General features: G+C 40.9%; 3 protein-coding genes across 4 annotated transcripts; 2 read left to right on the top strand and 1 right to left on the bottom strand.

The window, feature by feature from the left end:
• On the top strand, positions 1–16,138 carry jam3a (junctional adhesion molecule 3a). 2 transcript variants are annotated; one of them, XR_005131741.1, is made up of 11 exons: positions 1–260; positions 4,776–4,844; positions 4,963–5,076; positions 5,211–5,363; positions 8,130–8,332; positions 8,877–8,976; positions 9,114–9,243; positions 9,400–9,451; positions 10,437–12,689; positions 14,929–14,931; positions 16,128–16,138. XR_005131741.1 is itself a non-coding variant. In XM_017711064.2 (9 exons), exons 1-9 carry the CDS (start codon positions 188–190, stop codon positions 10,470–10,472), a joined length of 930 nt encoding a protein of 309 aa, XP_017566553.1. In that variant the 5' UTR covers positions 1–187; the 3' UTR covers positions 10,473–12,756. The 2 variants fall into 2 exon arrangements, 1 of the variants encoding a protein (XP_017566553.1); XM_017711064.2 differs by lacking the exons at positions 14,929–14,931; positions 16,128–16,138 and having other exon boundaries at positions 10,437–12,756.
• On the top strand, positions 12,831–20,032 carry vps26b (VPS26, retromer complex component B). The gene is made up of 6 exons (XM_017711063.2): positions 12,831–13,487; positions 15,023–15,179; positions 18,174–18,338; positions 18,425–18,600; positions 18,719–18,861; positions 18,997–20,032. Exons 1-6 carry the CDS (start codon positions 13,265–13,267, stop codon positions 19,126–19,128), a joined length of 996 nt encoding a protein of 331 aa, XP_017566552.1. The 5' UTR covers positions 12,831–13,264; the 3' UTR covers positions 19,129–20,032.
• On the bottom strand, positions 19,890–26,086 carry thyn1 (thymocyte nuclear protein 1). Its single transcript, XM_017711065.2, has 7 exons — positions 25,650–26,086; positions 25,219–25,409; positions 23,512–23,580; positions 23,032–23,124; positions 22,847–22,942; positions 21,999–22,149; positions 19,890–20,678 (listed from the first exon to the last, which is right to left on the bottom strand). Exons 1-7 carry the CDS (start codon positions 25,696–25,698, stop codon positions 20,632–20,634), a joined length of 696 nt encoding a protein of 231 aa, XP_017566554.1. The 5' UTR covers positions 25,699–26,086; the 3' UTR covers positions 19,890–20,631.
• Position 26,087: the final 1 nt, after the last annotated feature.

A 26,087-nucleotide genomic window follows, 5' to 3' on the forward strand; every position in this document is an offset into this window, starting at 1 on the left:
GGGAAAAAAGACATTTTCACGCCCTTTTCCTGATGATAATCGTCCCTGTTTTAAACTCTTACTTAACTCTAAGCCGGGACCGACTGCAGTTTCCGATTCGCCGCCCTGCCGTCTCCGCGTGCCCCAATGTCCTTGTAGCCATGGAAACTGGCAGCATCCTCGCGCTGATCAGCGGCTCAGCGCGCGCATGGAATTCAGCGTCTTCAAAATGGCGATAGGACGACCCGCGCTGCTCCTGCTGCTGCTGCTCTGCTCGCTCTGTGAGTAACGCTCCGCGCTCTGAACGGACCGTAAGCCGGACTTGGGGCTGAACGCTTGCTTGAGACATTATTAGCGGGGGTGTCCGGGCTGCGAGCGCCGCGTTTGTGTGTGAATAGCAGCGGTCTGTTGGCGTAGGCTGCTGGCTGTCCGTCTCAACGGTTACTCTGCCGTTTCCATGGCGCTTACGGTGGGTTTAGCATGGCTGTGCGTCCGTGTGGTAGATTTGCCATAAAGCAGGTCGGGTCTGCTTTTTACCGAGTGTCCCTGCCTGTGTTTGCGCTGCATGTGAATGTCATGAAGCCGGAGTGACATTTCTCCTCTCCGTCAGCGGATACACCCGTTCCTCCTTAAGCGGTGCAGCTGTTAACGTTACACTCTGGCGCCGCGGAACGTTACTGCTGCACCACTTAAGGTGGAACGGGAATGCGCTGACTTCAGGTCCGTCTCTCATAGCAGTGTGCTTGCATTTGCACATATAGCTCCACCTGCTCAGCTAGCTGTGAGGTGCACGCCGCTCCTGTCGCATTAGGACTGGACAGCGCTCTGACGCTGGAGGGGGTCGAGATTATGAGCAGGTTTTCACCGACCAGCTGCTGCACTTTCGGGGATTAGTGCTGTGCTTGAACCGCGAGCCGGACCGTGGGAGGTCGTCCAGTGAAGCCTGGCTGGCTAGCTATGGATTTTTCCCACCGAATCCCGTAGGCTCGATGAACGCTCTAGCAAGTAAAACGATGCTTGTTTTCCAGCCGAGTGGTGCACATTTCCGTTCCACCTTAAATTTAAGGTGGAACGGAGCGTTCGAACACGAAGCTGGCAAATACCAAGGCAGTTCAGCCCTGCGCTGAAGAGAGAGCATTGTAGTGCTCAGTTGTAGTGAAGGGGACAGTTTTGGTGGCCAGGCTGTGTGCTCTGAATTTTAAAAGATGTGACTGACCAGTGGGTGACATTCAAGGAAAACACAACAAATTCCGTCTTTCTCTCCTCTCCTCTCCTCACTCCGGCTGTTCCCTCTTGCACAGTGGGATTTGTCTGGAATGTTTGGCCAAAAGAATCGAATTAACACTGAAGTGTCCTGCACAAACAGCCTTTGGGGTTTATCAAGGCGCTCCACATTGCCTCATCGACATCATGTGGCCTCGGCCTGTGATGCCCTTTAGCTACAGACAGATTGGTTTTATTTTCCAGCCTTTTTTTTGTACAAATTGCCAAATTTTTTATACACATGACTGTTTAAACATTTATACATTCACTTAGAGGTTTCAGGGCTGAGTCGCCGGGGAGCCAACATGAAAATGTGAACGCTTTCGCTTTGGCTCGGCTCCCAGTTACTGCCTGACCTCTTGTCCTCCTTTTCTGGACGCTATTTTTCCCAAGCCTTCTTTGTCATACATGAAGAAACGGCACACAACCATCGTACCAGTCCATTTTACCGAGGGACACGCATCATAAAGTCAGAACATGCTTCGGGAAAGGGAAAAAAACAGTCCTCAGAGTGGTCAAATGTCAGCAGCAGATGTAAAAATAACCCAATGATGGGAAAGTCTGGGGAATGTCAGCTTCCGTGTCCCCTCACTTACCGCGGTTATAAAATGACTCTGTTTGGGCTTCGCATGTTTTCATAAGAAAACAGCAGGGTGTCCCCTCGCAGGCCTCGGAGGAAACTTCCCGAGGAGAGCAAACCCTCAGTGGCCAAGCTGTGGCCTACGCTTTGCTGAATCTTGGTCATTTGGTTTTGAAGGTCCTACTGGGCTTTGATCTTTTCTGCCTTTGTTAGACCACCGTCTGAATTTCTTGTGATTGAACATTGAAGCTTGACATCTCTTCCTTCAGCATTTGTAAATGTGAAGAGTGCTCGCTGCCTGATGACAAGCGGGGTATCACTGCGGGTTACACAAAGATGTAAAAGAGTGAGGGATGAGTTTGATGTCCCAACAGTTTTCTCAAAAACGTCATCAGTAATTATCCGTGCTTTTAAAATGACCATTGGCTTCCATGGGACACAGAACAGCATCCAGTTTAATGTTAAAGTTGATTTTGTAAGATCGCAAGAGTGAAAAACGTGATTTTTGTCTGAGTTATTGTGTTAAAATCATTATCTACCTCTTAATTTAGGGCAGTCATGAGCTGGAGGTTAGGGACGGTCAGCCTCGTGACCGGAAGGTCGCTGGTTCGATCCCCAGAGCCGACAGCACATGACTGAGGTGTCCTTGAGCAAGACACTTAACCCCCAACTGCTCCCCGTGCGCTGCGGATTGGGCTGCCCACCGGTCCGGGCAAGTGTGCTCACTGCCCCCTAGTGTGTGTGCTCACTAGTGTGTATGTGGTGTTTCACTTCACGGATGGGTTAAATGCAGAGGTGATGAAATTTCCCCGTTGTGGGACTAATAAGGGTCACTTAATGCTAATTTGATAACTAGTGTAATGGCAAACTGGGAAAATGTCTGTTTTTGGAAAAATATTAGATTAATTCTTTAATGCAAAATTGTTTGTCATTTAAACGTTAGAATATGGCCTAAAACATGTAATGGCATGATATTGATTTCACTGCTGTGTGTACACAGAACTCTATGGGTCATTTAATGCCTTGGACTGAACAGTAAAACAGTAAAATATAAAAAAAACAAATGGAAATGTCAGTTTTACGCAAGATTTAGTTGTATGTATTTTTAGTCTTGGCTGGCTGAAACACACAAGCCCTGTAGTTTGTTTCATTTCTGTTCTAAGAAACCGCCCATGGCAGCCTGCTTGATGATCCATTTTTAAGTCTATTGGCAAAGACAGAGTGAAGGTGAACACACAAGCTGAACTAAATCTGCGTGTAGGACATTCATACGGTATGCAGTTTCTATGCAATTTCACCAAGACATCAAACAAGTGCAACCTGCAGTGAACATCTTAATTCAGAGATGAGGCACCAGCAGCTCTATTGAGCTCTGTAAGGACAAAGTACCACAGATATCACCTCAAATCAGTATCAACATTTTACCTTGATTACGATTAATGAATGATTTATTTTGTTTTTGTCTCTTTTTGTTTTGGTTTTGCCCTCCTAGTTTACTTACAAGGTTTGTACTGTAAATATGCTCAAGTATAAAAGCTCGGACTTTTTTTTTTTTCTAATGAAAGAGCCTGCACCCAGAGATGAACAATTTATGGTTATTTATTGAATATTTTGAACTGAAATAAAAGCATACATTGTTTAAAATGAAACGTTATGAAAAAGGTCACATTTTACTTTCAATATAACAAGTAAGCTCCCTAAAAACTTGCATTTCTTGCAAACAAAATAAGCTATTTTAAATAATGCCATGTTAAAAGTAGAAAATCACTTGCATCTCCTGTAAACAAATAAAAAACAAAAAAAACCTCTAACGGATCAGCAGGCTGTGTATCCTGTGTGCTCAGTGGTGAAGTGAATCGAGCATAACGTTGTATCATCGAGCACATTGTAACATTTAAGGTGCTATATGAACAGATTTTTATTGTCACAGAATTTATTTAGTATGCTGAAAAAAATAGTTGTACCTCAGTTGTAAGTCATTTTTTATTTATGTAGAACCTTTTTAAACAAAGTGCTGAACATCAGCACAGAAAATGATCATTAAAATGCACAAGACATAAAAAACATGTAGACATTATCATTTATGACACACACACAAAGAAATCCAGAGAATGTAGCAGCCACTGACCACCCAGGTATCCCCATTTAGATTACTGAATATTGGAGCTTTGTGTCTGTTAATGTGCACTTGCCAATTGCCAGGTTCAGTATGTGTCAAAAAACATTGAATTCATTAAAATAAATAAATAAAATAACCGACCTATGAAAGATTATGTCGGTTAGAGGTTCTGAATGTCCAGCCCTGTCTTTACATATTATAGACTGAGCTGAGAGAAGGGCTAAACGAACGGGCAGAAACTGCTTTTGCTGACTAATCATTCCAGTGTCAGTTTTCAGCACTGCTATTTTAATATGTTCAAATCAATACTTTCAATACAGCTCAATGTCATATCAGCACAGTTGTTTTTCCTGAAGTTATGCTCATATTTTATTTTATTTTATTTTATAGCTTGAAGGTTTTAAAGTGAATTTATAAATAAAACACACACTGATAAATTATTTTAGAGATGCACAAGGATACCAAAATTATTATTGGTGTGGACAAATTGTTCTTTAAAAATATTGACATGGGACAGATTTTAGCTTTAGATCTGGCCAATATGTGAGAAGAGCAGAATGTGTAGCATGACGCTGAGCCACTGTGCTAAAATATCCGCATTTTATTCATATACAAATAAGTGTTACATGTCTCTGTAATGCTAATTCAAGTGGATTTTGTCCCAGTTATTTTTAAAAAACGTATACTTATCGCCATTGGTAGATATGCCAATAAACAAATATCAGAAACCACTGTAAAGCGTTCTTCTATTGTTTTATTTATTTTTTTATTGTTGTTACAATTCAGCTGTTGTGAATTCAGGTGTCTGGACCATTTTTCTGTTATTATTTCTAGGTTACATCACAACATTTGCTGTCATACTCAGAACTACAGATAAAGATGTATGGGCCAATGAATTTGAGCGTAAGTTGAAGCTATAAAATTCTATTTTAACTGTAAACATACTGACCAGCATTTGTCTCATGTGTCTGTTTACTACTCTTAAAAGTTAGGTCTAACGGTCCCTTTTTTTTCTCGAAAGCAATTGAATTGACCTGCTTGATAGAGTCCATATCTACAAACAACCCTAGAATTGAATGGAAGAAGATTAAAAACGGGGTGCCCAGTTATGTTTACTTCCAAAACAAAATATCAGGTAACATTTCCATTCAAATCTTGATATTTCTTAATGCTGTAATTGCAAGATGAGCTTGATATCCATAAATCAGATGTTGACCTTTAATGTGTTGTATTCATTGTAATGATTTAATATTGGTTTCTTATTGTTAGGTGATTTGGAGAACAGGGCGATACTGAGAGAGCCGGCAAACCTGCTGATCCTGAACGCCAGCAGATCGGACAGTGCATTATATCGCTGTGAGGTGGCCGCCATCGATGACCAAAAGCCCTTTGATGAAATACTCATCAGTTTGGCTGTGAGAGGTACATTCATACTTGCCTGTATTCATAGATGATCTTGCATTACAGATTTATTTGTAAATAAGCCAAAGGTACAGTGAGGAAAATAAGTATTTGAACACCCTGTGACTTCGCAAGTTTTGCCACTTAGAAATCATGGAGGGGTCTGAAATCTTCATCTTAGGTGCATGTCCACTAGGTTTTTGAACACCTGTGAAAATCAATGTTAATATTTGGCACAGTAGCCTTTGTTTGCAATTACAGAGGTCAAACGTTTCCTGTAGTTTTTCACCAGGTTTGCACTGCAGCAGGGAGTTTGGCCCATTCCTCCACACAGATCTTCTCCAGATCAGCCAGGTTTCTGGGCTATCGCTGAGAAACACAGAGTTTGAGCTCCCTCCAAAGATTTTCTATAGGGTTTAGGTCTGGACAGTGGCTAGGCCACTCCAGAACCATGATATGCTTCTTACGGAGCCACTCCTTGGTTATCCTGTCTGTGTGCTTTGGGTCATTGTCATGTTGGAAGACCGAGCCATGACCCATCTTCAATGCTCTAACTGAGGGAAGGAGGTTGTCCCCCAAAATCTCGCAATACATGGCCCCCGGTCATCCTCTCCTTAATACAGTGCGGTCGTCCTGTCCCATGTGCAGAAAAACACCCCCAAAGCATGACGCTTCCACCCCCATGCTTCACAGTAGGGATGGTGTTTTTGGGATGGTACTCAGTCTTCGTCCTCCAAACACAGCGAGTGGAATTAAGACCAAAAGGTTCTATTTTGGTCTCATCTGACCACAGAACCTTCTCCCATGACTCCTCTGGATCATCCAAATGGTCATGGGCAAACTTAAGACGGGCCTGGACGTGTGCTGATTTAAGCAGGGGAACCTTCCGTGCCATGCGTGACTTTAAACTATGACGTCTTAGTGTATTACCCACAGTAACCTTGGAAACAGTGGTGCCAGCTCTCTTTAGGTCATTGACCAGCTCCTCCCGTGTAGTTCTGGGCTGATTCCTCACCTTTCTTAGGATCATTGATACGAGGTGAGATCTTGCATGGATTCCCAGTCCGAGGGAGATTGACAGTCATGTTTAGCTTCTTCCATTTTCTAATAATTGCTCCAACAGTTGATCTTTTTTCACCAAGCTGCTTGGCTGTAGCCCTTTCCAGCCTTGTGGAGGTCTACAATTTTGTCTCTAGTGTCTTTGGACAGCTCTTTGGTCTTAGCCATGTTAGTAGTTGGAGTCTTACTGATTGTGTGGGGTGGACAGGTGTCTTTGTGCAGCTAACGACCTCAAAACAGGTGCTTCTAATTTAGAATAATAAGTGGAGTGGAGGTGGACTTTTTAGAGGCAGACTAACAGGTCTTTGAGGGCCAGAATTTTTGCTGATTGACAGGCTTTCAAATACTTATTTGCAGCAGTAACACACAAATAAATTATTTTAAAAATCATACATTGTGATTTCCGTATTTTTTTTTTAGATTATGTCTCTCACAGTGGACATGCACCTGAGATGAAAATTTCAGACCCCTCCGTGATTTCTAAGTGGGAGAACTTGCAAAGATGCAGGGTGTTCAAATATTTATTTTCCTCACTGTATTTTTATCCAGGTTTTATTTCCGTCCAGTTTAGTTGTAGTCACTTCATATCTGTTAGCTAGGTCTCCCCCTGTGTTAAGCTGGGAGGGTGAAATAGCATTTGCTTCATCCAAGACACACGAATTCAGTCGCTGCATCTTTCTGAACTACAGCTAAAACAACATCACTGGACAACTGAATATGCTTGCAGGAGAGCGCTAACTGTCATTGCTGTAACAGGAGCTAACAGATGGCTGCATTAACTCGTGTCACACTGAGTGATGGGGGAGCCAGAGGACCCGAGGCCAGTTTATGCTCTCTTAGAGCATATCCCGGCCATAGACGACGTTGACATCACCAGGGGATTGATGTAAATGAAAGATTCCCAAAACTAAAATGTCTTGTATTATGTAGATAAATCATAAATAAAGCACAATATGGCCTAGCACATTGGAGCAAGTGCCCTAAAACAAGCCTCCTCAGTGGAGCGTAAGAGAGAAGACAGGCACTTTGTAGGGAGTGAGTGTACTTGTGAACTGCTCAAGGCCAAACGGCCAGAATGGAAAAGTACTAGTATGTGTGAGGAGGTACCTGGCACGATGTTTTTTTAAAAAAAATAAATCGGACTAGGCTTGGAAATAATGGTCTCCACAAAAACCCCATATGATGGACATGTGAAGGTCTATTTGGATATAATGATGGTGTCAGGTCAATAGGAGACAACAAAAAAGAGGTGGGGCGAGATCACCCCACCTCCACTGAGAGTATAAAATATGTGTACATTCCCTGTATAAGTGTGAGTGTGTCCGAAGGCCCTTGGAAGAACATTCTCCATGCTCAAAGAAGGAATAAAGGACCTGCATTTCCGAATCTTGAAGAGTCTTCTTGTATTTCTTAGTTCGTTCAATTATTTTATTTTCTTTCAACAAACTATTGAATATGTTTTATTTTACAAACCATAAATAATACTTAGGTTTGGTGGCTAAACAAGTGTCGAGGAACGACAGGATCTCCTGTTACAGGGCCAATACTGATGGTTGTGCCACTTCAGAACTAGTAACAAGTAATCTGATCAGAATTTGAGTAGATGATCATTGCATCCAACAAAGACCAAGCAACAGTGTTTGTCCCCTTTTATTCTGTATGCTGTGCTGAAGTAGCAAATGATTGCTCATTGTAGAACACTTTGGCTTTCTTTTGTTTGGGTTCCAGTGAAGCCAGTGGTGCCAAGATGCAGTGTGCCAGAGTCCGTCACTGTGGGCACGTCCACAGAGCTGCGCTGCGCGGAGAATGAGGGATACCCTCCATCTCAGTACCAGTGGTTCCGTAACAGTGAGGAGCTGCCTGAAGACCCCAAAACCAGCATCCGCTTCTCCAACTCCTCATATATCATGAATACAGACACTGGCACACTGGTAAGCACAGCATGGTATTTTGGTTTGGTAGTTCTTCCTGTAGATTTAATAAAACATTTTTTCATGTTTAAATAATAGCAAAGGCCAAAGCTTAAAGTTCACCTACAGTCTCCTGTTATTGTTTTTATCCATCTATTATTATTATTAAATTATTAGGCTGGGCTATATTTAATTGTCTCTTCTAAATGCTTTGCATGTAACAGCTTTGATGTAACCTCAACTTCAGAATCATTTAAGCTCTTGTTTATGTTTGACATGGGAAGGTGTTCTGTTTATGGAAGACTTGCACAGCTTTATCTCTTTAGCAGCCTGTCCACAGTGAAAATTGTGCTGCCTTAAATAGTCCAGCTTGACAGCCATTGATTCCTGATACCATCATAAGTCAGCTGAAACGGAACACCTTTCTCTTTAGTACCACTCCAGAACCCTAGACGAGATTCTTGGATTCATTTGCTTTACTATGTTGTTGCTTTATAACTTCTTCACAAACATTTTATTCACTCCGTTATTAAATCGTGTTGTTTTTTTTTTTTTTGTCTCTAAGAAATTTAGGATGGTGAAGAAGGAGGACGCAGGCGAGTACCACTGCCAGGCCAGAAATGAGGCTGGCTACTCAAAATGCGAGCCACAGCTTATGGAAGTCTGTAAGTTTTGGTCTCTAAGCATAATTTAAATGAATGAAGTTTGTATTGTGAGTAGTGATTTACTGTAAATATTGGTTTTTAGGGGTCTCTGCTGAAGTCATTTTCAGGGTTAATTCTTTTGCTTTTGTCTGCTCCAGATGATCCTGATATCATGGGAATTTCCTTAAAGGTTTTGGCAGGCGTGGCTGCACTCATCTTTGTTACAGTGGGGCTCTGTCACGCTCAGAAACATGGCTACTGTTCCTGCAAGGACCACAGAGAAAACGAGTGAGTGAAGACCTTTGCCCCGAAATATGTGGGGTCAGCAAGATACAATATCGCTCTGTTCCTAATACTCTAAACACAGTTAACTGCCCATTTTGAAGTCTGAAATGTCAGTGTTGCATGTGGTGACAGCCCATAATAATGCATCGTTTCTTGCAGTTATAAAGTCCCTCAACACAGCAGTCCAATGGATTATGTCAGTGCAGATGAGGTGAGAATTTGATTAAGATACTTTAAGGCTAATTTTTAGTTTTGCTTTAGTTGTTGGTTTGTACAGTAGTATACAAAAAGTTTGAGCACCACTTGTCAAATTATGTTTTGTTGCTTTTTTAAGTGAAATTAAATTCGCACTTCCTCTACAGAGAACACGCATCTGCACCGTTTATCCACCGAATTTAACATGTTGGAAAAAAGTCAAATGTGGCATGTTTTAAATTGTAAAATTTACGTTAAAAAAAATTTAAGTAAAAACTCTGCAACTTAATAGACACTGTGTACTGAAGGTGGCTGAAAAACGCCATGTTTAAGTTTGTTCCCTGTAGAGGATAATTTCACTTAAAAAAACAAAATTGAACAAAACGTTATTAAACCTGGGGTATTAAAACTTTTGCACATGACTGTCCTACAGTTCAGCAGTTTGGAATCACTGCTTTCAACAATATAAAACCAATTTTGTTGCAAGGACATGTGCAAAGTGATTATATTATGACCCTACTACCCCACAACTTCAATCTCAGCAAATTCATAGGAATCTGGTAAGAAATAAAGACATATGTGTTCAGAATGATGAACAGAGCTGTAGATAATTCCGTAATGACCGAAAAAGCTGTAAAACATTGAGAATAAAGCAATAAAAAAAAAGTGGTGGTGAAATCTGAGGCAGATAACTTATCAAGGAATTACTGTAAACGATTATGGTATATTATTAATTATCAGTGATGCTTACTGATGATTTAATAACTTCTTAGATTTCCCAAAAATACCTTCTGGTGTTGAATTTGTAGTATTTCAGTCTACACTGTATACATTACTATGGAATAAAATAAGCAGTTATTAATGTGATAAGTGAGTCTAAAGTTTTAGATAACGTTTTGTACAGTAATGTAGATTCTAAACTTTTTAATCCTTGTACATTTATTTTGAATATCATGCGTTTTAACCTTGCAGTAAATGGTGTTTTTTTTTTTTTTTTGCAGGGGCATTTCCGCCACAAGTCCTCTTTTGTCATATGATTGAGAAGTGAAACCGAAGACACAAGAGAGCCACAAGCTTTGACTTTGTGAGCATTGTGCCACACATACAAGCTACCACGTTGTGCATTTTTTTCAGAGGTGCGGAAACATACTTCTTAGCTTGCCAAAGTTATTATCTAAACAGACAATTAACGTGTTACAATCTTCTGGGGAAGTTTTACTCCCTTTATTTTAAATTTCATAAAGGACTTTGAACCAGATTTACTCAGCAACTCGCAATCTGTACACTTTATAAGATCATGTATGAGACTGTCTTGTGAGTCACACTATTTGTAGATATAAAAAATTGTCCTGCCGAGAAAGACGATGCAAGCGAGAATGTTTTCTCATGGGTTAAGTCATTGAGCCGTAGTTCAAAACCCTTACAGCCACAGACAAAGTTTACAACCCAGCAGTCTTTTAAGAAGTGAGCATGAATGACGAGATGACTGTACGGTTGAAGAATGCGCAGAGCGAAAGGCCAAGAAACTATTGCGACACTAAATTAAAGCACAGATGGTGCTGTATTGTGAAGCCTAAATCACACTGAGCTTCTGCTGCATCCTGCTACGTAAAACTGGCCAAACTGTCAGAGCACCACAGAGAATGGTTCAATCAGTTAGTGCACTAAATACCACACTCTGTTCAGACGCACTGAATCTTGGCTATAGTCAAAGCCAGTGTGTTTGTGTGCGTATACAATGCCATGCCACGACTGTTTGACGTGGGTCACTTTTTGATATCACGGATGTTGAGGGACGTTATGTGTTGATGTTTTAGTGCTAGCTGTGTAGGTTTGAGGTTCAATCAAAAGACTTTGTAAAGTCTATAGACTCGGTTGTGCTAAATGACACAAACATATTATTTCACTTCATTTTTTGAAATAATCTTATAGATGCAGATGATGCACGTAAGGTTTGTTCAGAGTGTTTTCTCTGTTGAAGTGACCTTCTATACTTTAGAATTGTTTATATATATATATTTTTGGACATATTGTCCAGGTTTTTTGACGGTGTTATTGTTTTCATCCGTTTTGTGGTATGTGGTTGCATCGAAGTACACTCAAATGGATTTGCTGGAAAGATAGTGGGCCATGACCAATAAATAATAGTAAAGGTTCAGTAATTTCAGTTTTTGGTTGATTTTTGGTATTTTTGTCCCCATACATTCAAATTGTTTTAACTATCAGACCAGATATTCCATCACAGTATTACTTATTTCCCAGGAGGCTGGCTGTTTTTTCTAACTGTGATCAGTGCACCTGAGACTTTGCCAACAACTGTAATGTTGTATAGCTTAGCTTTTCTACTCAAAAGAAGCTATTATCGACTGTTACCTTTTAAAGTTGTCTTACATTGTTACGGCAAAACCAATAATAGTCTTCCATCGTGGCACATCCCACTGTCTAAGAAGCAGCACTACAGACTTTGATATGAATATTGTAAATGAATACTGTAAATATGCACCAAGAAAAGGATTTTGGCCTGTGTTCAGTCAGTGCAGTGTGGATATTTCTAAAATTGGACTTCTCAAGCTTCAACCAGGACTGCTGTGTTGCGTCATAGTTTCATACCACCGCATACAACTGTGGTATGTCTGATTTATTCATGTTGGACTTTCTATTGGAGAATAAGCTTGGATATGCATGACTAAGTAGAATGATGCCAGATGAATTACTTAAAACACATGCTTAGAGTTATTTATTAAAAACATAGGAATCTATATATACAGTATATAATCTCACCACAACTGCCTGTTTGATACAAAAAATTTGGTGTGTATTACCAGAGTATCCGAATATTTATCACCCTCTTCTTAACCACTGTGTGCCAGTTTTATGGACCATACTGGTAAAGTTGGATATGCTGCTTGATATTGCATATTTGGCCTAAAAGGTGCGTTCTCGGCCAAATCCATTCCACATTTATTTCAAACATTAATCGATTTGAAACAAACACTACAAAAGAGTGTGACATTCCAGTATTAAATGTTGAATGTGCATCATTTAACCGTGTAAAGAAATCACAAGCTCAGCTGTTGTCTGGTTAATTTAGTCAGTAATGTGTATTACTTCATGTGCTGTTAGAAGAAAAAAACAGTTGTATCATAGTATATAGGCCTACGAATAGCATTAAACCATTGTAAAAGTAATATGTATTAAGTCTCTATACAGTCTAGATTCTAATATTACTCAGGAACTGTTTAAAAGAAGTGGCCGTTTCTGTATGTTGTGAAAGCTTCAGTTTTCCTTTTATTTTAATAATAAAGACATTGTATTTGAAGATTTGGTCGTGTGCATTTTTGCCGTTTCTGCTTTTGAACTTTTACTTTGAAAGGTCTCCCCACTTTTATTCTGTATTTTGCATCCCGCTCTGTCAGTCGGAAGCGAAGCGAGGCAATAACATTACTAGCGTCAACGTTTCTGTCGAAGTGTTTTTTATCAAAATAGCCGTCTTCTGGTACTGAGGAAACGGCAGTGATATGAAAATAGACAGTAAAGATTTGCTGGCAGACACTTAAAGGGTCTAACGATGCAGCTGGAGCTCGTTTTCGACGGTAACTCGCACAGTTAGCCAGCTTGCTAATGAACTAGTAACGTTAGTTTCGTAACTCCAGTCTTTGAGCCACACGGAGGCGGCGACCGTTTAAAATAGAGCCGCTCGTCTGAGGTAGCGTTTCGGGAGGTGATATTACTGATTTAACAGGCTCGAGTGAGTCCAACAGCTCCATCTGCTGCTACAAGCGTTTCGACGGATAACCCCCGCAGAACGACTCGCCGAGCCGCAGCAGCGATGAGCTTCTTCGGGTTTGGGCAGAGCGCAGACATCGACATAGTGCTGAGCGACGGAGAGACGAGAAAGAAAGCGGAACACAAGACCGAAGATGGCAAAAAGGACAAATATTTCCTTTTTTATGACGGCGAAACAGTAAGCGGGAAAGTCAACGTGACACTCAAAAACCCTGGAAAGAGGCTCGAACATTACGGGATTAAAATTGAGTTCGTAGGCCAGATCGGTAAGAGTCAGTGTCCTAAACGGCCCTCAGTACCTTGCAGAGGTGGACGAAGTACATTGAGTTAAAGTCGAGACACCCAAGGTCAAATATTACTCCAGTAAAAGCAGAAGTCCTTACTCTAGACCTCAACTTGAGTAAAAGTACTAAAGTATTTACCTTCAAATGTACTTAAGTATAAAGTAAAAGTACTAAAAGAGTAATTCTGGCTCTGATGTCCTGTTATCATTTTTATAACCAGACTGGCTTCATGAACTCATTTCAGGTGAAGGTCCTCCAGCGTCTCTCTTGGTAAACCAGTCTTTTAATAGGACGTCATTAATTAGTGACGCTGACGTCTATTAAAATGATCAGAAGCACAAAACACTGAAGGTAAACAGTTTCCATCAGGGAGAACCGAGTGGCTCTGAAATCACTTTTACACACAAGCAAAGTTTCAGTTTCAGATTTATTTACAACTTAGTTCCAAGTTTAAGTTGAATAAAAACTGGCTTTAAACTCAGGATCACAGATGAGCTCCTTTACTATGTTGATCTGTAGGCGTCTGTTCATAAACATAAACCAGCCCAAACTCATTTACTATAAAATGAACTGGTGTTTGTAGAAATTCAGAAATAAAGAAACGCGCCAGTCACGACTGCATATGTGGACATATTTCTATATTGTGCTCTATTTACACAAAGTTAGGTTAGTTCATCATTGGTGCTCTGGCTTTGCGCTTCTTTTGTTTGGATGTGTTACATTTTTATACACACAGAAACCAAAAGGAACGACAGATTTCTCAAAATGTAGGAGGAAAAAGTCAGACATTAGACTCTGAAATGTAGTGGAGTGAAAGTAAAAAGTCGCCCAGAATGGAAAAACTTAAGTACAGATACACAAAAAAATACTTAAGTACAGTAATGAATTACATTTACTTATTTACTGTCCACCACTGTAACCTTGTACCTTTTATTGTACTTTAATGTACTTGTTTTCACTAATTAAGTTTTTGTGGTTGTTATACACCTAAAACAGACATAAAGCATTTTATATGACCATTTTCCAACATTAGAATTAAACAGCATGTTTTTAACTGTGTCTTTGAGACTGATATATGTAAATGAGCTCTGCTTTGATTGGCTCCATTCAAAAAGTAGTTCAGGCTGAAACTCCTTACAGCTTCACAGTGAATGGGTGGGGCTAAACTGCTGTGAGCTGAACAACTGAATGAATATATATATATATATATATATATATATATATATATATATATATATATATATATATACACACACACACACACACACACACACACACACACACACACACACACACACATTGATTTCACGCCATCGCAAAGCAATTTGGTTTCCATATATGGACCAAACAGACTGTGGAGTGAAGTGTGTTTTGAAACAACATATGCTTACTTCATTAGGCTTTTATAAACCAAAAAAGTGAGGATGTTAATTAAAATTTGTATATGGGTCCATTAAAATGCAGAAGTGTTTTTGTTGCATATGTAGGTGTGTAACTGCAGTGTCTCTTGTGTGCAGAGCTGTACTACGACAGAGGGAACCACCATGAGTTTGTCTCTCTTGTGAAAGATCTGGCTCGACCTGGTGAACTTTCCAGCTCTCAGTCGTTTGACTTCGAGTTTGCCCATGTGGAAAAGCCTTATGAATCATACACAGGCCAGAATGTGAAACTGAGGTAAAGCAATCAACAGTTAATTGACAAACACAAAGTGTGGACCTTCAGCAGACAAACCGAAGAGCTGCGCTTGACGAGCTCATGAAGAACAGCCGTTCAGAACGACTTTATCCGTACAGCTTCGGTTGAGTTCAGCCATTTATCTAAACTATATGTCCCAAGAGGTTTTAGACACCTGCTCATCCAGCATGCCTTCCTAAATCAAGGGAATTAATAGAGGATTTGTCCTTCTGCGACAATAACAGCCTCTGATCCTCTGGGAAGGCTGTTGAAATAATACTGCGAGAACTTGATTGCATTCAGTAAACTCCTTCACTCCTAAGAATGCAGTTTTACTTCTCCACAGTCCAGTGCTGGGGGCCTTTATACCCTTCTAGCTTATGATTGCCATCGGACATGGAGACCTTAGGCTCGTGTCTGGCCGCTCCAGAGCATCACATTCTATTAGCAGTGCTTTTCTATGCAGATTATACAAGCTGTGTGTGCACAGCTGAACTCATGTCAGTAATGAGGGCACATTCAAGTAGGTAAATTCACCGATTAAAAGGGATGTCTAAATATATTTGGACATATTGTAATAAATAAAGCTTGATTGCTGATGAAATCCTCCCATCCAGAATTTCTCACTGTACTGTGTACAGTTCTTGCCTGTACCAGTGGCACAGCCAGAATTTACTTTGGTTACAGGTTGCAGGGGGAGCAGCTAGGAAGCACTACAACCAGGAGACATCGCTGTAGTGAGGTTGGGCACCACCAGCTAGCCTGCTTCACTGTAGTTATCATAGCCAGCTATGACCCTCATATATACCTGCTTCAGTTGAATTTTAAACACCGCACACCATTTCTGAGCTCGCATTGCACTGCTCAGCTGACAGCATGTCCGGTCAGGCTTATTAACCACAAGGCTTCATTTTACAGAACTAGGAGTAGATGTCTGGGGTGAATTAGCTGAAGAGCGTGATTTTTTTTTTTCCAGCAGTTTTAAACTTTACTTTCTTTAACGCACTCAACTTTACTGCTAACCTACTCAGTATGATGGTAAACAGTAGTCTAAACTACTGCACTGTGATTTACTGCACATGTGGTTTTAACCATGCTGTTACTGATGGTTGCTACCGCTGTTAGTCAAATCTTCTTCTTCCTCTTCTTCTTCTTTCAGCTGCTCACTTTAGGGATCGCCACAGTGGATCATCTGCCTCCATCTTGCCCTATCCACTACCTGCTCTACTTTTACACCAACCATCTCCATGTCCACCTTCACTACATCCATAAACCTTCTCTGAGGTCTACCTCTTCTCCTTCTACCCGGCAGCTCCATCTCCAACATTCTTTGCCCAATATATCCACTATTCCTCCTCAACACATGTCCAAACCATCTCAACCTGGCCTCTCTGGCTTTATCTCCAAACTGCTCCACCTTCACCGTCCCTCTGATCTGCTCATTTCTAATCTTGTCCATCCTTGTCACTCCCAACGAAAATCTCAGCATCTTCATCTCCGCCACCTCCAGCTCAGCCTCCTGTCTTTTAGACAGAGCCACAGTCTCCAAACCAGACATCATAGCAGGACGCACTACTGTCTTGTAAACCTTCCCTTTCACTCTTGCTGCTATCCTTCTGTCACACATCAGCCCTGACACCCGTCTCCACCCACATCCTGCCTGCACCCTCTTCTTCACATCTTTTCTACAATGTCCATTGCTCTGGATGGTTGACCCAAGATATTTGAAGTCATCCACCTTTACGACCTCTACTCCTTGCATCTTCACCTTCCCACCTGCCTCCCTCTCATTCACACACATGTATTCCGTCTTGTCTCTACTGACCTTCATTCCTCTCCTCTCCAGTGCAAACCTCCACCTCTCCAGATTCTCTTCCACCTGCTCTCTACTCTCACCACAAATTACAATGTCATCTGCAAACATCATGGTCCATGGAGCCTCCTGCCTGACCTCATCTGTCAACCTGTTCATCACCATTGCAAACAAGAAGGGGCTCAAAGCTGATCCCTGATGTAACCCCACCTTCACCTTGAAACCATGTGTCACTCCAACTGCACACCTCACCACTGTCTCACTATCCTCATACATGTCCTGCACCACATACTTTTCAGTTACACCTGACTTCCTCATACAGTACCACAGTTCCTCTCTTGGCACCCTATCATATGCCTTCTCTAGATCCACAAAGACACAATGCAGCTCCTTCTAACCTTCTCTGTACTTCTCTACCAACACTCTCAACGCAAAAATTGCATCTGTGGTGCTCTTTCTGGGCATGAAACCAAACTGCTGCTCACTGATCTGAACCTCTCGCCTTAGCCTTGCTTCAACAACTCTTTCCCATACCTTCATGGTGTGGCTCATCAACTTTATACCTCTGTAGTTACTGCAGCTCTGCACATCACCTTGTTCTTAAAAATGGGGACCAGTACACTGCTTCTCCACTCATCAGGCATCCTCTCACTCTCCAGGATTTTGTTAAACAACCTGGTTAAAAAGTCCACTGCCTTCTCTCCTAAACATCTCCATACCTCCACAGGTATGTCATCTGGACCAACTGCCTTTCCATTCTTCATCCTTTTTAAAGCTGCCCTCACTTCCACCTTACTAATTCTCTGCACTTCCTGATCCACTATCTCTCCCCCCGTTGTCCTCCTCTCTCTCTCGTTTTCCTCATTCATTAGTTCTTCAGAGTACTCCTTCCATCTACTCATCACTCTCTGTTCAAATATTGATGATGGTAAAAGTAGAGTTTTGGCTGTTGTTTTTGTCTTATTAAAAAAAAAAGCATGAGAATATAAGAACTCAGCACCCAAGTGAGATCGCTTAGGGCACCCAGGCCCCCTCATAGGTATACCCCTCTTAGGTACCGTCTTCCCGGCAGGTACATATCAGGGCTGTGACTGCAGCCCTTGGTCTCCTCCCAGAAACGGAATTATTTTGAGTATTGTGGCATGTATTGTTATCTAAATACCTGTTTGGGTTGCCTGTAGGTACTTCCTTCGTGCGACAATAAGCCGGAGACTCAATGACATCACCAAAGAAATGGATATCGTAGTACACACCCTGTGCACATTTCCAGAATTAAACTCTTCCATAAAGATGGAGGTCGGAATTGAAGATTGTCTGCATATTGAGTTCGAGTACAACAAATCCAAGTAAGTACCGTTCTGTACTATTTCACACACGTCAGCTTGTTTCACAGTGTTATAATAAAGACTGTCATTTTTCTTGATCTGTCTAGATATCACTTGAAGGACGTAATTGTGGGGAAGATCTATTTCCTTCTTGTGCGGATAAAAATAAAGCACATGGAAATCGACATAATAAAGCGAGAGACGACGGGCACAGGACCCAGCGTGTACCATGAAAATGATACCATTGCCAAATACGAGATCATGGATGGAGCACCAGTGAGGGGTAAAGCTAAGCGGCGGGAGCCTGATTTTACTAATTGTGATATGCAAGCACATTCATGTTTTCAGTCCACTTTGAGAAACCTCTACATATTATAAAGCTGTTATTATCGTTTACCTAGGTGAATCCATTCCCATCCGATTATTCCTCGCCGGTTATGAACTGACCCCCACGATGAAAGATGTTAATAAGAAGTTCTCTGTGCGGTATTACCTGAACCTTGTCCTGATAGATGAGGAAGAGAGGCGATACTTCAAACAGCAGGTATAGTATTCTACTATAAGTGCAAGGCTAGAAATTTGTTCATATCATTCAGCTGCCCTACTACACAGTTCTGAGAATCTTATAGATTTCACTCAGCACACGTAATCACATTTTCTCCCCAATGCTGCACTGAAGGAAATCACCCTCTGGAGGAAAGGAGACATCGTAAGAAGGAGTATGTCCCAACAGGCCGCCATCGCGTCTCAGAGATTTGAAGGATCGAACTCTACAAATGCCTTAGCACAAACCAAAGAGGCCAGCAGTTAGGCAGACTTTGTAGGAGGCACAGTACGTCCTCTACTGCCTCAAATGAAATGTATCATCTTTTATATTATTATCAAAGCTGTTGAGGGATCAGGAGTATTTAGGGGTAGATGGGAAAGGAAATCGTCCACAAAGAACACACAGGTGCTCAGTTTATAAACACATTTACTAGCCAATCGTCAAAGGAGTTCTCGAGCTTCTCTTTCAAACCTGTTGATCATGAATCGAGGAACCAATCAATGCTTTATTAGTTTCCTATATATCCAAGTTCCTTTACGTTCAAGCTGTTGCTGATTTTTAACTAACATGCATACAAACTTGACTTTCGCATTGTCTGTTCAGGAGCATTCCTATCTTTATGATCAAGTTAGTAACTTCGTTGCTATTCGTATTCTGATAAATGAGCCTGAAGTAAACACTGGGAGCTTTTTGGTGTCAAATGTTTGTAAATTTACAATTCTTTTTATTCATATTAAAAAAAAAAAACAGATTTCTGCGTAGTATTATGGAAGCTGAGAAAGAAGGACAGCACGGAATCGCTCAACACACATTCCTAAAGGGAACAAATCGTATGACATGATGAGCAGAGGCTGTCCTTGTTTTCATGTATTTGTATTTCTGATTGAAAGCGTTGTGCGTTGTCTAATATGTAAATTTGTATCTGCTACAAGTGCTCTCAGCAAGTCCACTGTGTTCCAAACAGGCAGTCTGTAAGAGTTATTATATGCTGCATAATTACAAAGTGTCAGTTTTTTTGATGAATGTTGCGCTCTACCTTTCTTTGATCTTGCCATTTTAACGTTGCTCAGGTGGAGCGATCATTCATGCTCTCGTGATGGAAAGCACTTTTGCACAATGGAAGCTTGATGAGCCATATTGTAAATAAACTTTGCTAAGTTTTGGGTCAGTTTTTGTGTGATCACTCACAGACTCTCAGGTTGATCAGCTGAATTAATATCCTACATTTTTTACTTGTTTACTTGCGATATTGAAGATTTCATGCATCAAAAACAGTCACAGTTCCTTTCATACATTTCCTGACTCATTATTAGACAGTTTACTGTGACATCTGTAACTTTAGTTTAGAAGGGTGGGGCTGAATAGCAGCCATATGTAAATGTGCCGGTTTTGTGCTTAAAGCAATAAATTCAAATTCAAGTTTTCAATAAAATTCAAAACTTTTGCAGCTTAATTTCATTATCTGTATTGCAGGGATCGGTGCGGTGGAGTTTGAAACTAAAGATGCACACAGACTACATAAAATTGATATTTTACACATGGCACGCCTAGCATATAAACATTTTATAAAGCTTAATATACCAAAATAATTTTTATTAACAAGCTAAGTGGTTACATTTGCCCATAGACTGTCCCCACGTTGAGAGATTAGATGAGAGATTAGTTCAGTGTCTGGCTATAAATACAGAGAAGCTTGTAAAATCTTAGAAGACCTGCATGACCGTAATGTAACCGAACGGAGTGCATTTTAAATCGATTCCCAGTTTTTCATATTGCATCAGTGTCTTCCAAACTCAAGACGAAGTCGAATTCCTCTGAGAACAAAAAAAGAACAGGACGCAATCACGAATGAGAAACACTAAAATCAGTATCACCAAACGCATTTGTAACATAAACTGAAGGGCAGATAAAGTTTCACTTACAATACTGTGCACAAGTCAGGGACCACCTTACGTTTATTTCGTTTCCAGTCAAAATGACCATTAAGCACAAGTTCACATGTTCTTCCAAATGTTTCTGAGATTAGATATTAGGTTTTCCAGTTGTATAAGGGAAAAAACGATGTAAAAAAACTTAATAAAAGAGAAAAGTGGACTCCTAACATGTGCATGACCTGGCTGACCACCACTACTGTCAGCAATACCACATAAACAGCACTTAAAGCTTTCATCTTTGAGAGAAAATCAACCTCAACTTGCTTCATATCTGAAAAAAAAATGCATTTCTGTCTTTCCTTCCACTGTGAGAAGACAACAACGCAGAAAACGGAGCAACGGACTGACCACCTCGCACACTTAAAAAAAATGGTTCCATATAGAACCATGAACAGAAAGAGTCCCTTGCATGATTTAAGGGTTCTTTCCATCAGGAAAGTGTTCTTCAGACTGACAGAGAACGTGCTATAAATGGTTCTATACAGAACATTAAAAAATAAATAAACAGGGTTCTTCTATTGTTGTGAGGTCAAGCTTGTCACAATAGAAGAACCCTTGGGTTCTGGACTCAAAGTCTAGTCCTCTAGATCACGTTTGGGGTTACCAAGATCATGAGAAGCAGAAAATGCAACCAACTTCTAAAACTGAACTTTGGAGGGTGGAAAAACATCCCTGCAGTTTTCTTTGAAAACTGAAATGGACACTAGTAAAAGGTTACGGGTGGCCACACTAAATTCTGAAAAAGTATATATTTATTATAGTTCATCACTGTTTTGACTAGAAATTAACAAATGAATAAATGTCTCTGCTTTTTGCCCAGTACTGCTTTTGCACTTTTACACTTGCATTATGTTTAATTTAAGGTCAGAGTACAACATAAGCATATCGCTGTTATCGGGAGAAAACCTCTTATCTCCAAAATAGTAACTTTACAGGAGAAGGAAAAAACCTACTTTACTTTTAATGGAAGTCAATGGAAACGGACATCTTTCCAAGCAATGTTGGGCCGTTTCTTTTGGTCCATTCATCATGAAATTTACAGACAATGTAAAGACCAACAGGCATTTTCATATTACATTAAAAACTGAAAAACGTCAAAAAATGGAGATACGAGGTTTTCTTCTGACAGCCGCGATATATAACAGCATTAGTATGACGATGGAGGATCAGGTCTGATGCATATTTGAGGATGTTACTGACCTGTCGTTAAAGGCTGAACTGAAAGCCTAGCCCTGGTGAACAGAGCCATGTTGCTGAGTGGACCACCTTTGCTCTTGTGCTGCAAGTGATACTTCTTCAACTCTGCCAGCGGAATGAAGCGTTTGGTCATCCTCTCAAACTTGACGTCCACCTGAACGCACAAACATGAGTTGCCAGGAGAACACGACACCAGAGGAGAACATACATTCTTATTCACTAGTAGTAGAAACAACCTCAGGACGGCAAATACAGGGTGATTCAAAAAGATTCATCCGATTTCACAATGATTTATTTCACTTGTAAATCATTACAGAACAGTGCAGTAAACTAAATAGTTTAGTTGAGCATAAAGTTTATTATGTCATTTTACAAGTGCTCAATATGAACCTTCTCCAACTGCATGGATGACATCAACACCATAGCCAAATTCATCCCATACTTCACTGAGCACGTTGAGGGTGTCTGTACTCACAGCTCTTTTAATGCAATTTCGGAGATCATCTACTGTTGTGGAACCAATGGCGAACGCGCTGAGCTGTTGGAGGTTCACTGCCGACGAAAGTCACGTTGCAGTTATGATAGATTTCGCTCTTATTGAAGTGGAGAACGCAAAACGCTTTCTGCAGTGGGGTCACCATCTCCTCGCAGACTGAAGGGAGCCACCTTCCAGTGACAGTCAGAAGCTCTATGACCCCTATGACTTTCTATTGGTGTGTGACTGGTTCCTAGGCTCCTCACGGTCGTAAAAATCGGATTCATCTTTTTGAAACACCCCGTATTATGGTATAAAACCAGAGGCACTGTATAAAAAATACAGATGGATCTCATTCTGACTGATTGGAACCTACCATACTCCACTTGGGATTGTCTGGTTTGCTGGAGGGATCGTAATGTACATCTTTCTTGTCGAACTGTGTGTGGTCAACATAGGCCTCCTTCACAATCTGGAACATCAATTACACTGTTGTCATCTTTGAAAAAAATATGAAGGACTTTCCTTTTGGATTAGTGTCACCAAAGGGTCAATACTCACCTTTATTATGCCAGCAATGCCAGGTTCTTTACAGTTACTGTGGTAGAAGAAAGCCTGCTGGCCCACTTTCATATCCCTCATGAAGTTTCGAGCCTGAAAGCAAAAAAAAAAAATAGAACCTCTAAAAACCTGATCACAGTGTTTGTGGATAAAGCAACTTGGATGCATGATGTGTAGCAGAATTTGCAGAGCACTTTTACTGATGCCTCGTCAGTGACTGTGCAATGGTCACCAACTCTAGTCCCGGAGATCTACTTTCATGCAAAGTTCAGTTCTGACCTTCTGACCATGAAGCCCCTCTCTTTTACTGGATGCTAAAGCATCTGATCCAGCCAATCAAAGACTTCTGAAGAAGTTAATTAGCTGGAACAGGTGTAGCACATCATAGCTGGAGCTAGACTTCAAAGTAGAGTAGATCTCCAGGATCAGGGTTGGTGACCACAAGACTTCAAAAAGGGATGCACATTTGTAGATGTTTACCTGATAATTTCTCACTCCATCCCAGCAGCTGGTTTGGTTGGGGAGAGCTTTAAGGTCCTCGATTCCAAACTGCAACATGCATTTATTTATGAGACGACAATGTAAAACACCAGAATGTTCATATGTTTAGGTATCTTATAAAGTTTAAACAGCTTCTTTTTATTCAAATTATTTGTATGCAAAGAATGATTTTGATTGGTTCAGATTGTCCTCAGTGTACGGACAATTATTTTGGAAAGGTGCACTGTTACTGGGATGTTTAGGCAGCACAGCAATATTATAACTGAAAATTAGGTTCTGTGGCTGAACTGACCTGATCTGAAGGTAGAAACCTTAGACTGCACTGCACTGTGAGCATCTATATACTGAATTTAGTGAAAATCAGCCATTGACTGAATGTCCAGTAATTCTACAGAGCTGAGTACCCCAGCAGTCGATAAGCTCGGGTATCTTTAGTTTTACAAGGCTGACATAACAGAAGTTGGGTGGCATAGACTTCCATTAGTTGTCAGTCAGTGGTGGACAGTAACTAAGTAAATGTAATTCATTACTGTACTTAAGTACTTTTTTTCAGTATCTGTACTTTACTTAAGTTTTTCCATTCTGGGCGACTTTTTCCTTTCACTCCACTACATTTCAGAGTCTAATCTCCGACTTTTTCCTCCTACATTTTGAGAAATCTGTCGTTCCTTTTGGTTTCTGTGTGTATAAAAACGTAACATGTCAAAACAAAAGAAGCGCAAAGCCAGAGCACCAATCAGGGCCCAGCGGTCACTTTGTTTAGAGCTGGTTTTGACCTGTTGGTCATACCGACCCAGTGCAGCACGCGGTTCAACGTCAGCGCAGCAGCGTAAAACTTTGGGAGAGTCTGTTCAACATAAATGATGAACTAACCTAACTTTGTGTAAATAGAGCTCAATATAGAAATATGTCCACATATGCAGTCGAGACTGACGCGGCTTTTTTCTGAATTTCTACAAACACCATTTCATTTTATAGTAAATGAGTTTGGGCTGGTTTATGTTTATGAACAGACGCCTACAGATCAACATAGTAAAGGAGCTCATCTGTGATCCTGAGTTTAAAGCCAGTTTTTATTCAACTTAAACTTGGAACTAAGTTGTAAATAAATCTGAAACTGAAACTTTGCTTGTGTGTAAAAAGTGATTTCAGAGCCACTCGGTTCTCCCTGATGGAAACTGTTTACCTTCAGTGTTTTGTGCTTATGATCATTTTAATAGACGTCAGCGTCACTAATTAATGACGTTCTATTAAAAGACTGGTTTACCAAGAGAGACGCTGGAGGACTTTCACCTGAAATGAGTTCATGAAGCCAGTCTGGTTATAAAAATGATAACAGGACATCAGAGCCAGAATTACTCTTTTAGTACTTTTACTTTATATTTAAGTACATTTGAAGGTAAATACTTTAGTACTTTTACTCAAGTGGAGGTCTAAAGGGAGGAACTTCTACTTTTACTGGAGGAATATTTGACCTTGGGTGTCTCGACTTTAACTCAAGTACATGATCTGTGTACTCCGTCCACCTCTGGCTACAGTAGCCCCATACTGCAAGTTAAAACCTAAAACATGTCTTGGCTGTTCAACTATATTTGAGGTAAGGTGAAATATGTGTACATCTGATTTTTCAGTGACCCACGTCTTGAAATGACTGGAGGTGGTAACATGGCCAGCACTCAGGTTTACCTTCACGTCCACTCCGTTCTCAATTCGACTCTCCGGTTCGGACTTCATGAGCCAGTGACTGTAGGTCGTGCCTGATGACCTGACACTTTTCAGATTTTGGTCCTGTGGCTTTTCTGTAGGCACTGCTCTCTTTCTTTTCCGAGGTTCTTCCCGAGCAGCATCTCCCTCAGGACAGGCTTCCAAGGCTTCACCTGCACCACAGATCAAAACGTTCACATGCAAGAAGAGGCTGAAGCTGGCTTCCTCCTCGGATTTTCCCGTTCCACCTTAAACGGCGCATCAGTCGCATTCTGAGCCCGAGGCGCCCCATTGTACCAGCTGCGCCATTTAAGGTGGAACGGAAAAATTCGAATTAAAAAGCTGACTCCAGTTTGGTTAATGCCATGCAAGCTGTCTGTCTGTGCTTCATTTAACCAACGCCAACCACTTACTTTCTTTCTTAGTGTTGGCTGCTCCTCGCGTTCTCCTCTTGGGTGCCATTGTTTCACACAGCTGGAGCTGAAAGTTCAGCAGTAGCGAATAAAAGCGGTTTTAAACGGAGAGCGTCTACCAGGGGCAGCCAAAGCTAACGAGGCAGGCTTAAGGAGTCACGAGCAGTGCGAGTTGCATTTTGAAGCTTAAGCGCATTTTCAGGTCAAACTAACCTACAGAGATAAACAGCGGGCGCGCAGACACGCCTAAAATGTGACAACGTGCCAGACGTAAACACTAAACTTCCCGTTACTTCACCAAGAAGATCACGTAGTTTGAAAATATTAAATTCTTTTAAATTGTGTTACGTCTGCGTTTGTTTTTGTGCGTAAATATTGCGCGCACGTGATGTGCTTGAGGCAGCCTTCCGAACTACATTACCCATGAGCACGGCTATG

Source organism: Pygocentrus nattereri, chromosome 17 (genome assembly GCF_015220715.1).
Source record: "Pygocentrus nattereri isolate fPygNat1 chromosome 17, fPygNat1.pri, whole genome shotgun sequence".
NCBI lineage: Eukaryota > Metazoa > Chordata > Actinopteri > Characiformes > Serrasalmidae > Pygocentrus > Pygocentrus nattereri.

What these genes read in the sequence shown, in the direction of transcription:
- jam3a (XM_017711064.2), top strand. Translation starts at nt 188, where the DNA reads ATGGAATTCAGCGTCTTCAAAATGGCGATAGGACGACCCGCGCTGCTC. An exon ending in CTTCCAAAACAAAATATCAG is followed by an intron (nt 5,077 to 5,210) that starts GTAACATTTCCA and finishes TCTTATTGTTAG; the next exon opens with GTGATTTGGAGAACAGGGCG. An exon ending in AAGGACCACAGAGAAAACGA is followed by an intron (nt 9,244 to 9,399) that starts GTGAGTGAAGAC and finishes CGTTTCTTGCAG; the next exon opens with TTATAAAGTCCCTCAACACA.
- thyn1 (XM_017711065.2), bottom strand. Translation starts at nt 25,698, where the DNA reads ATGGCACCCAAGAGGAGAACGCGAGGAGCAGCCAACACTAAGAAAGAA. An exon ending in AGAACGGAGTGGACGTGAAG is followed by an intron (nt 23,581 to 25,218) that starts GTAAACCTGAGT and finishes TGCATGTTGCAG; the next exon opens with TTTGGAATCGAGGACCTTAA. An exon ending in AGTTCAGCCTTTAACGACAG is followed by an intron (nt 20,679 to 21,998) that starts GTCAGTAACATC and finishes TTTTGTTCTCAG; the next exon opens with AGGAATTCGACTTCGTCTTG.
- vps26b (XM_017711063.2), top strand. Translation starts at nt 13,265, where the DNA reads ATGAGCTTCTTCGGGTTTGGGCAGAGCGCAGACATCGACATAGTGCTG. An exon ending in GGATGGAGCACCAGTGAGGG is followed by an intron (nt 18,601 to 18,718) that starts GTAAAGCTAAGC and finishes TCGTTTACCTAG; the next exon opens with GTGAATCCATTCCCATCCGA. An exon ending in GGCGATACTTCAAACAGCAG is followed by an intron (nt 18,862 to 18,996) that starts GTATAGTATTCT and finishes GCTGCACTGAAG; the next exon opens with GAAATCACCCTCTGGAGGAA.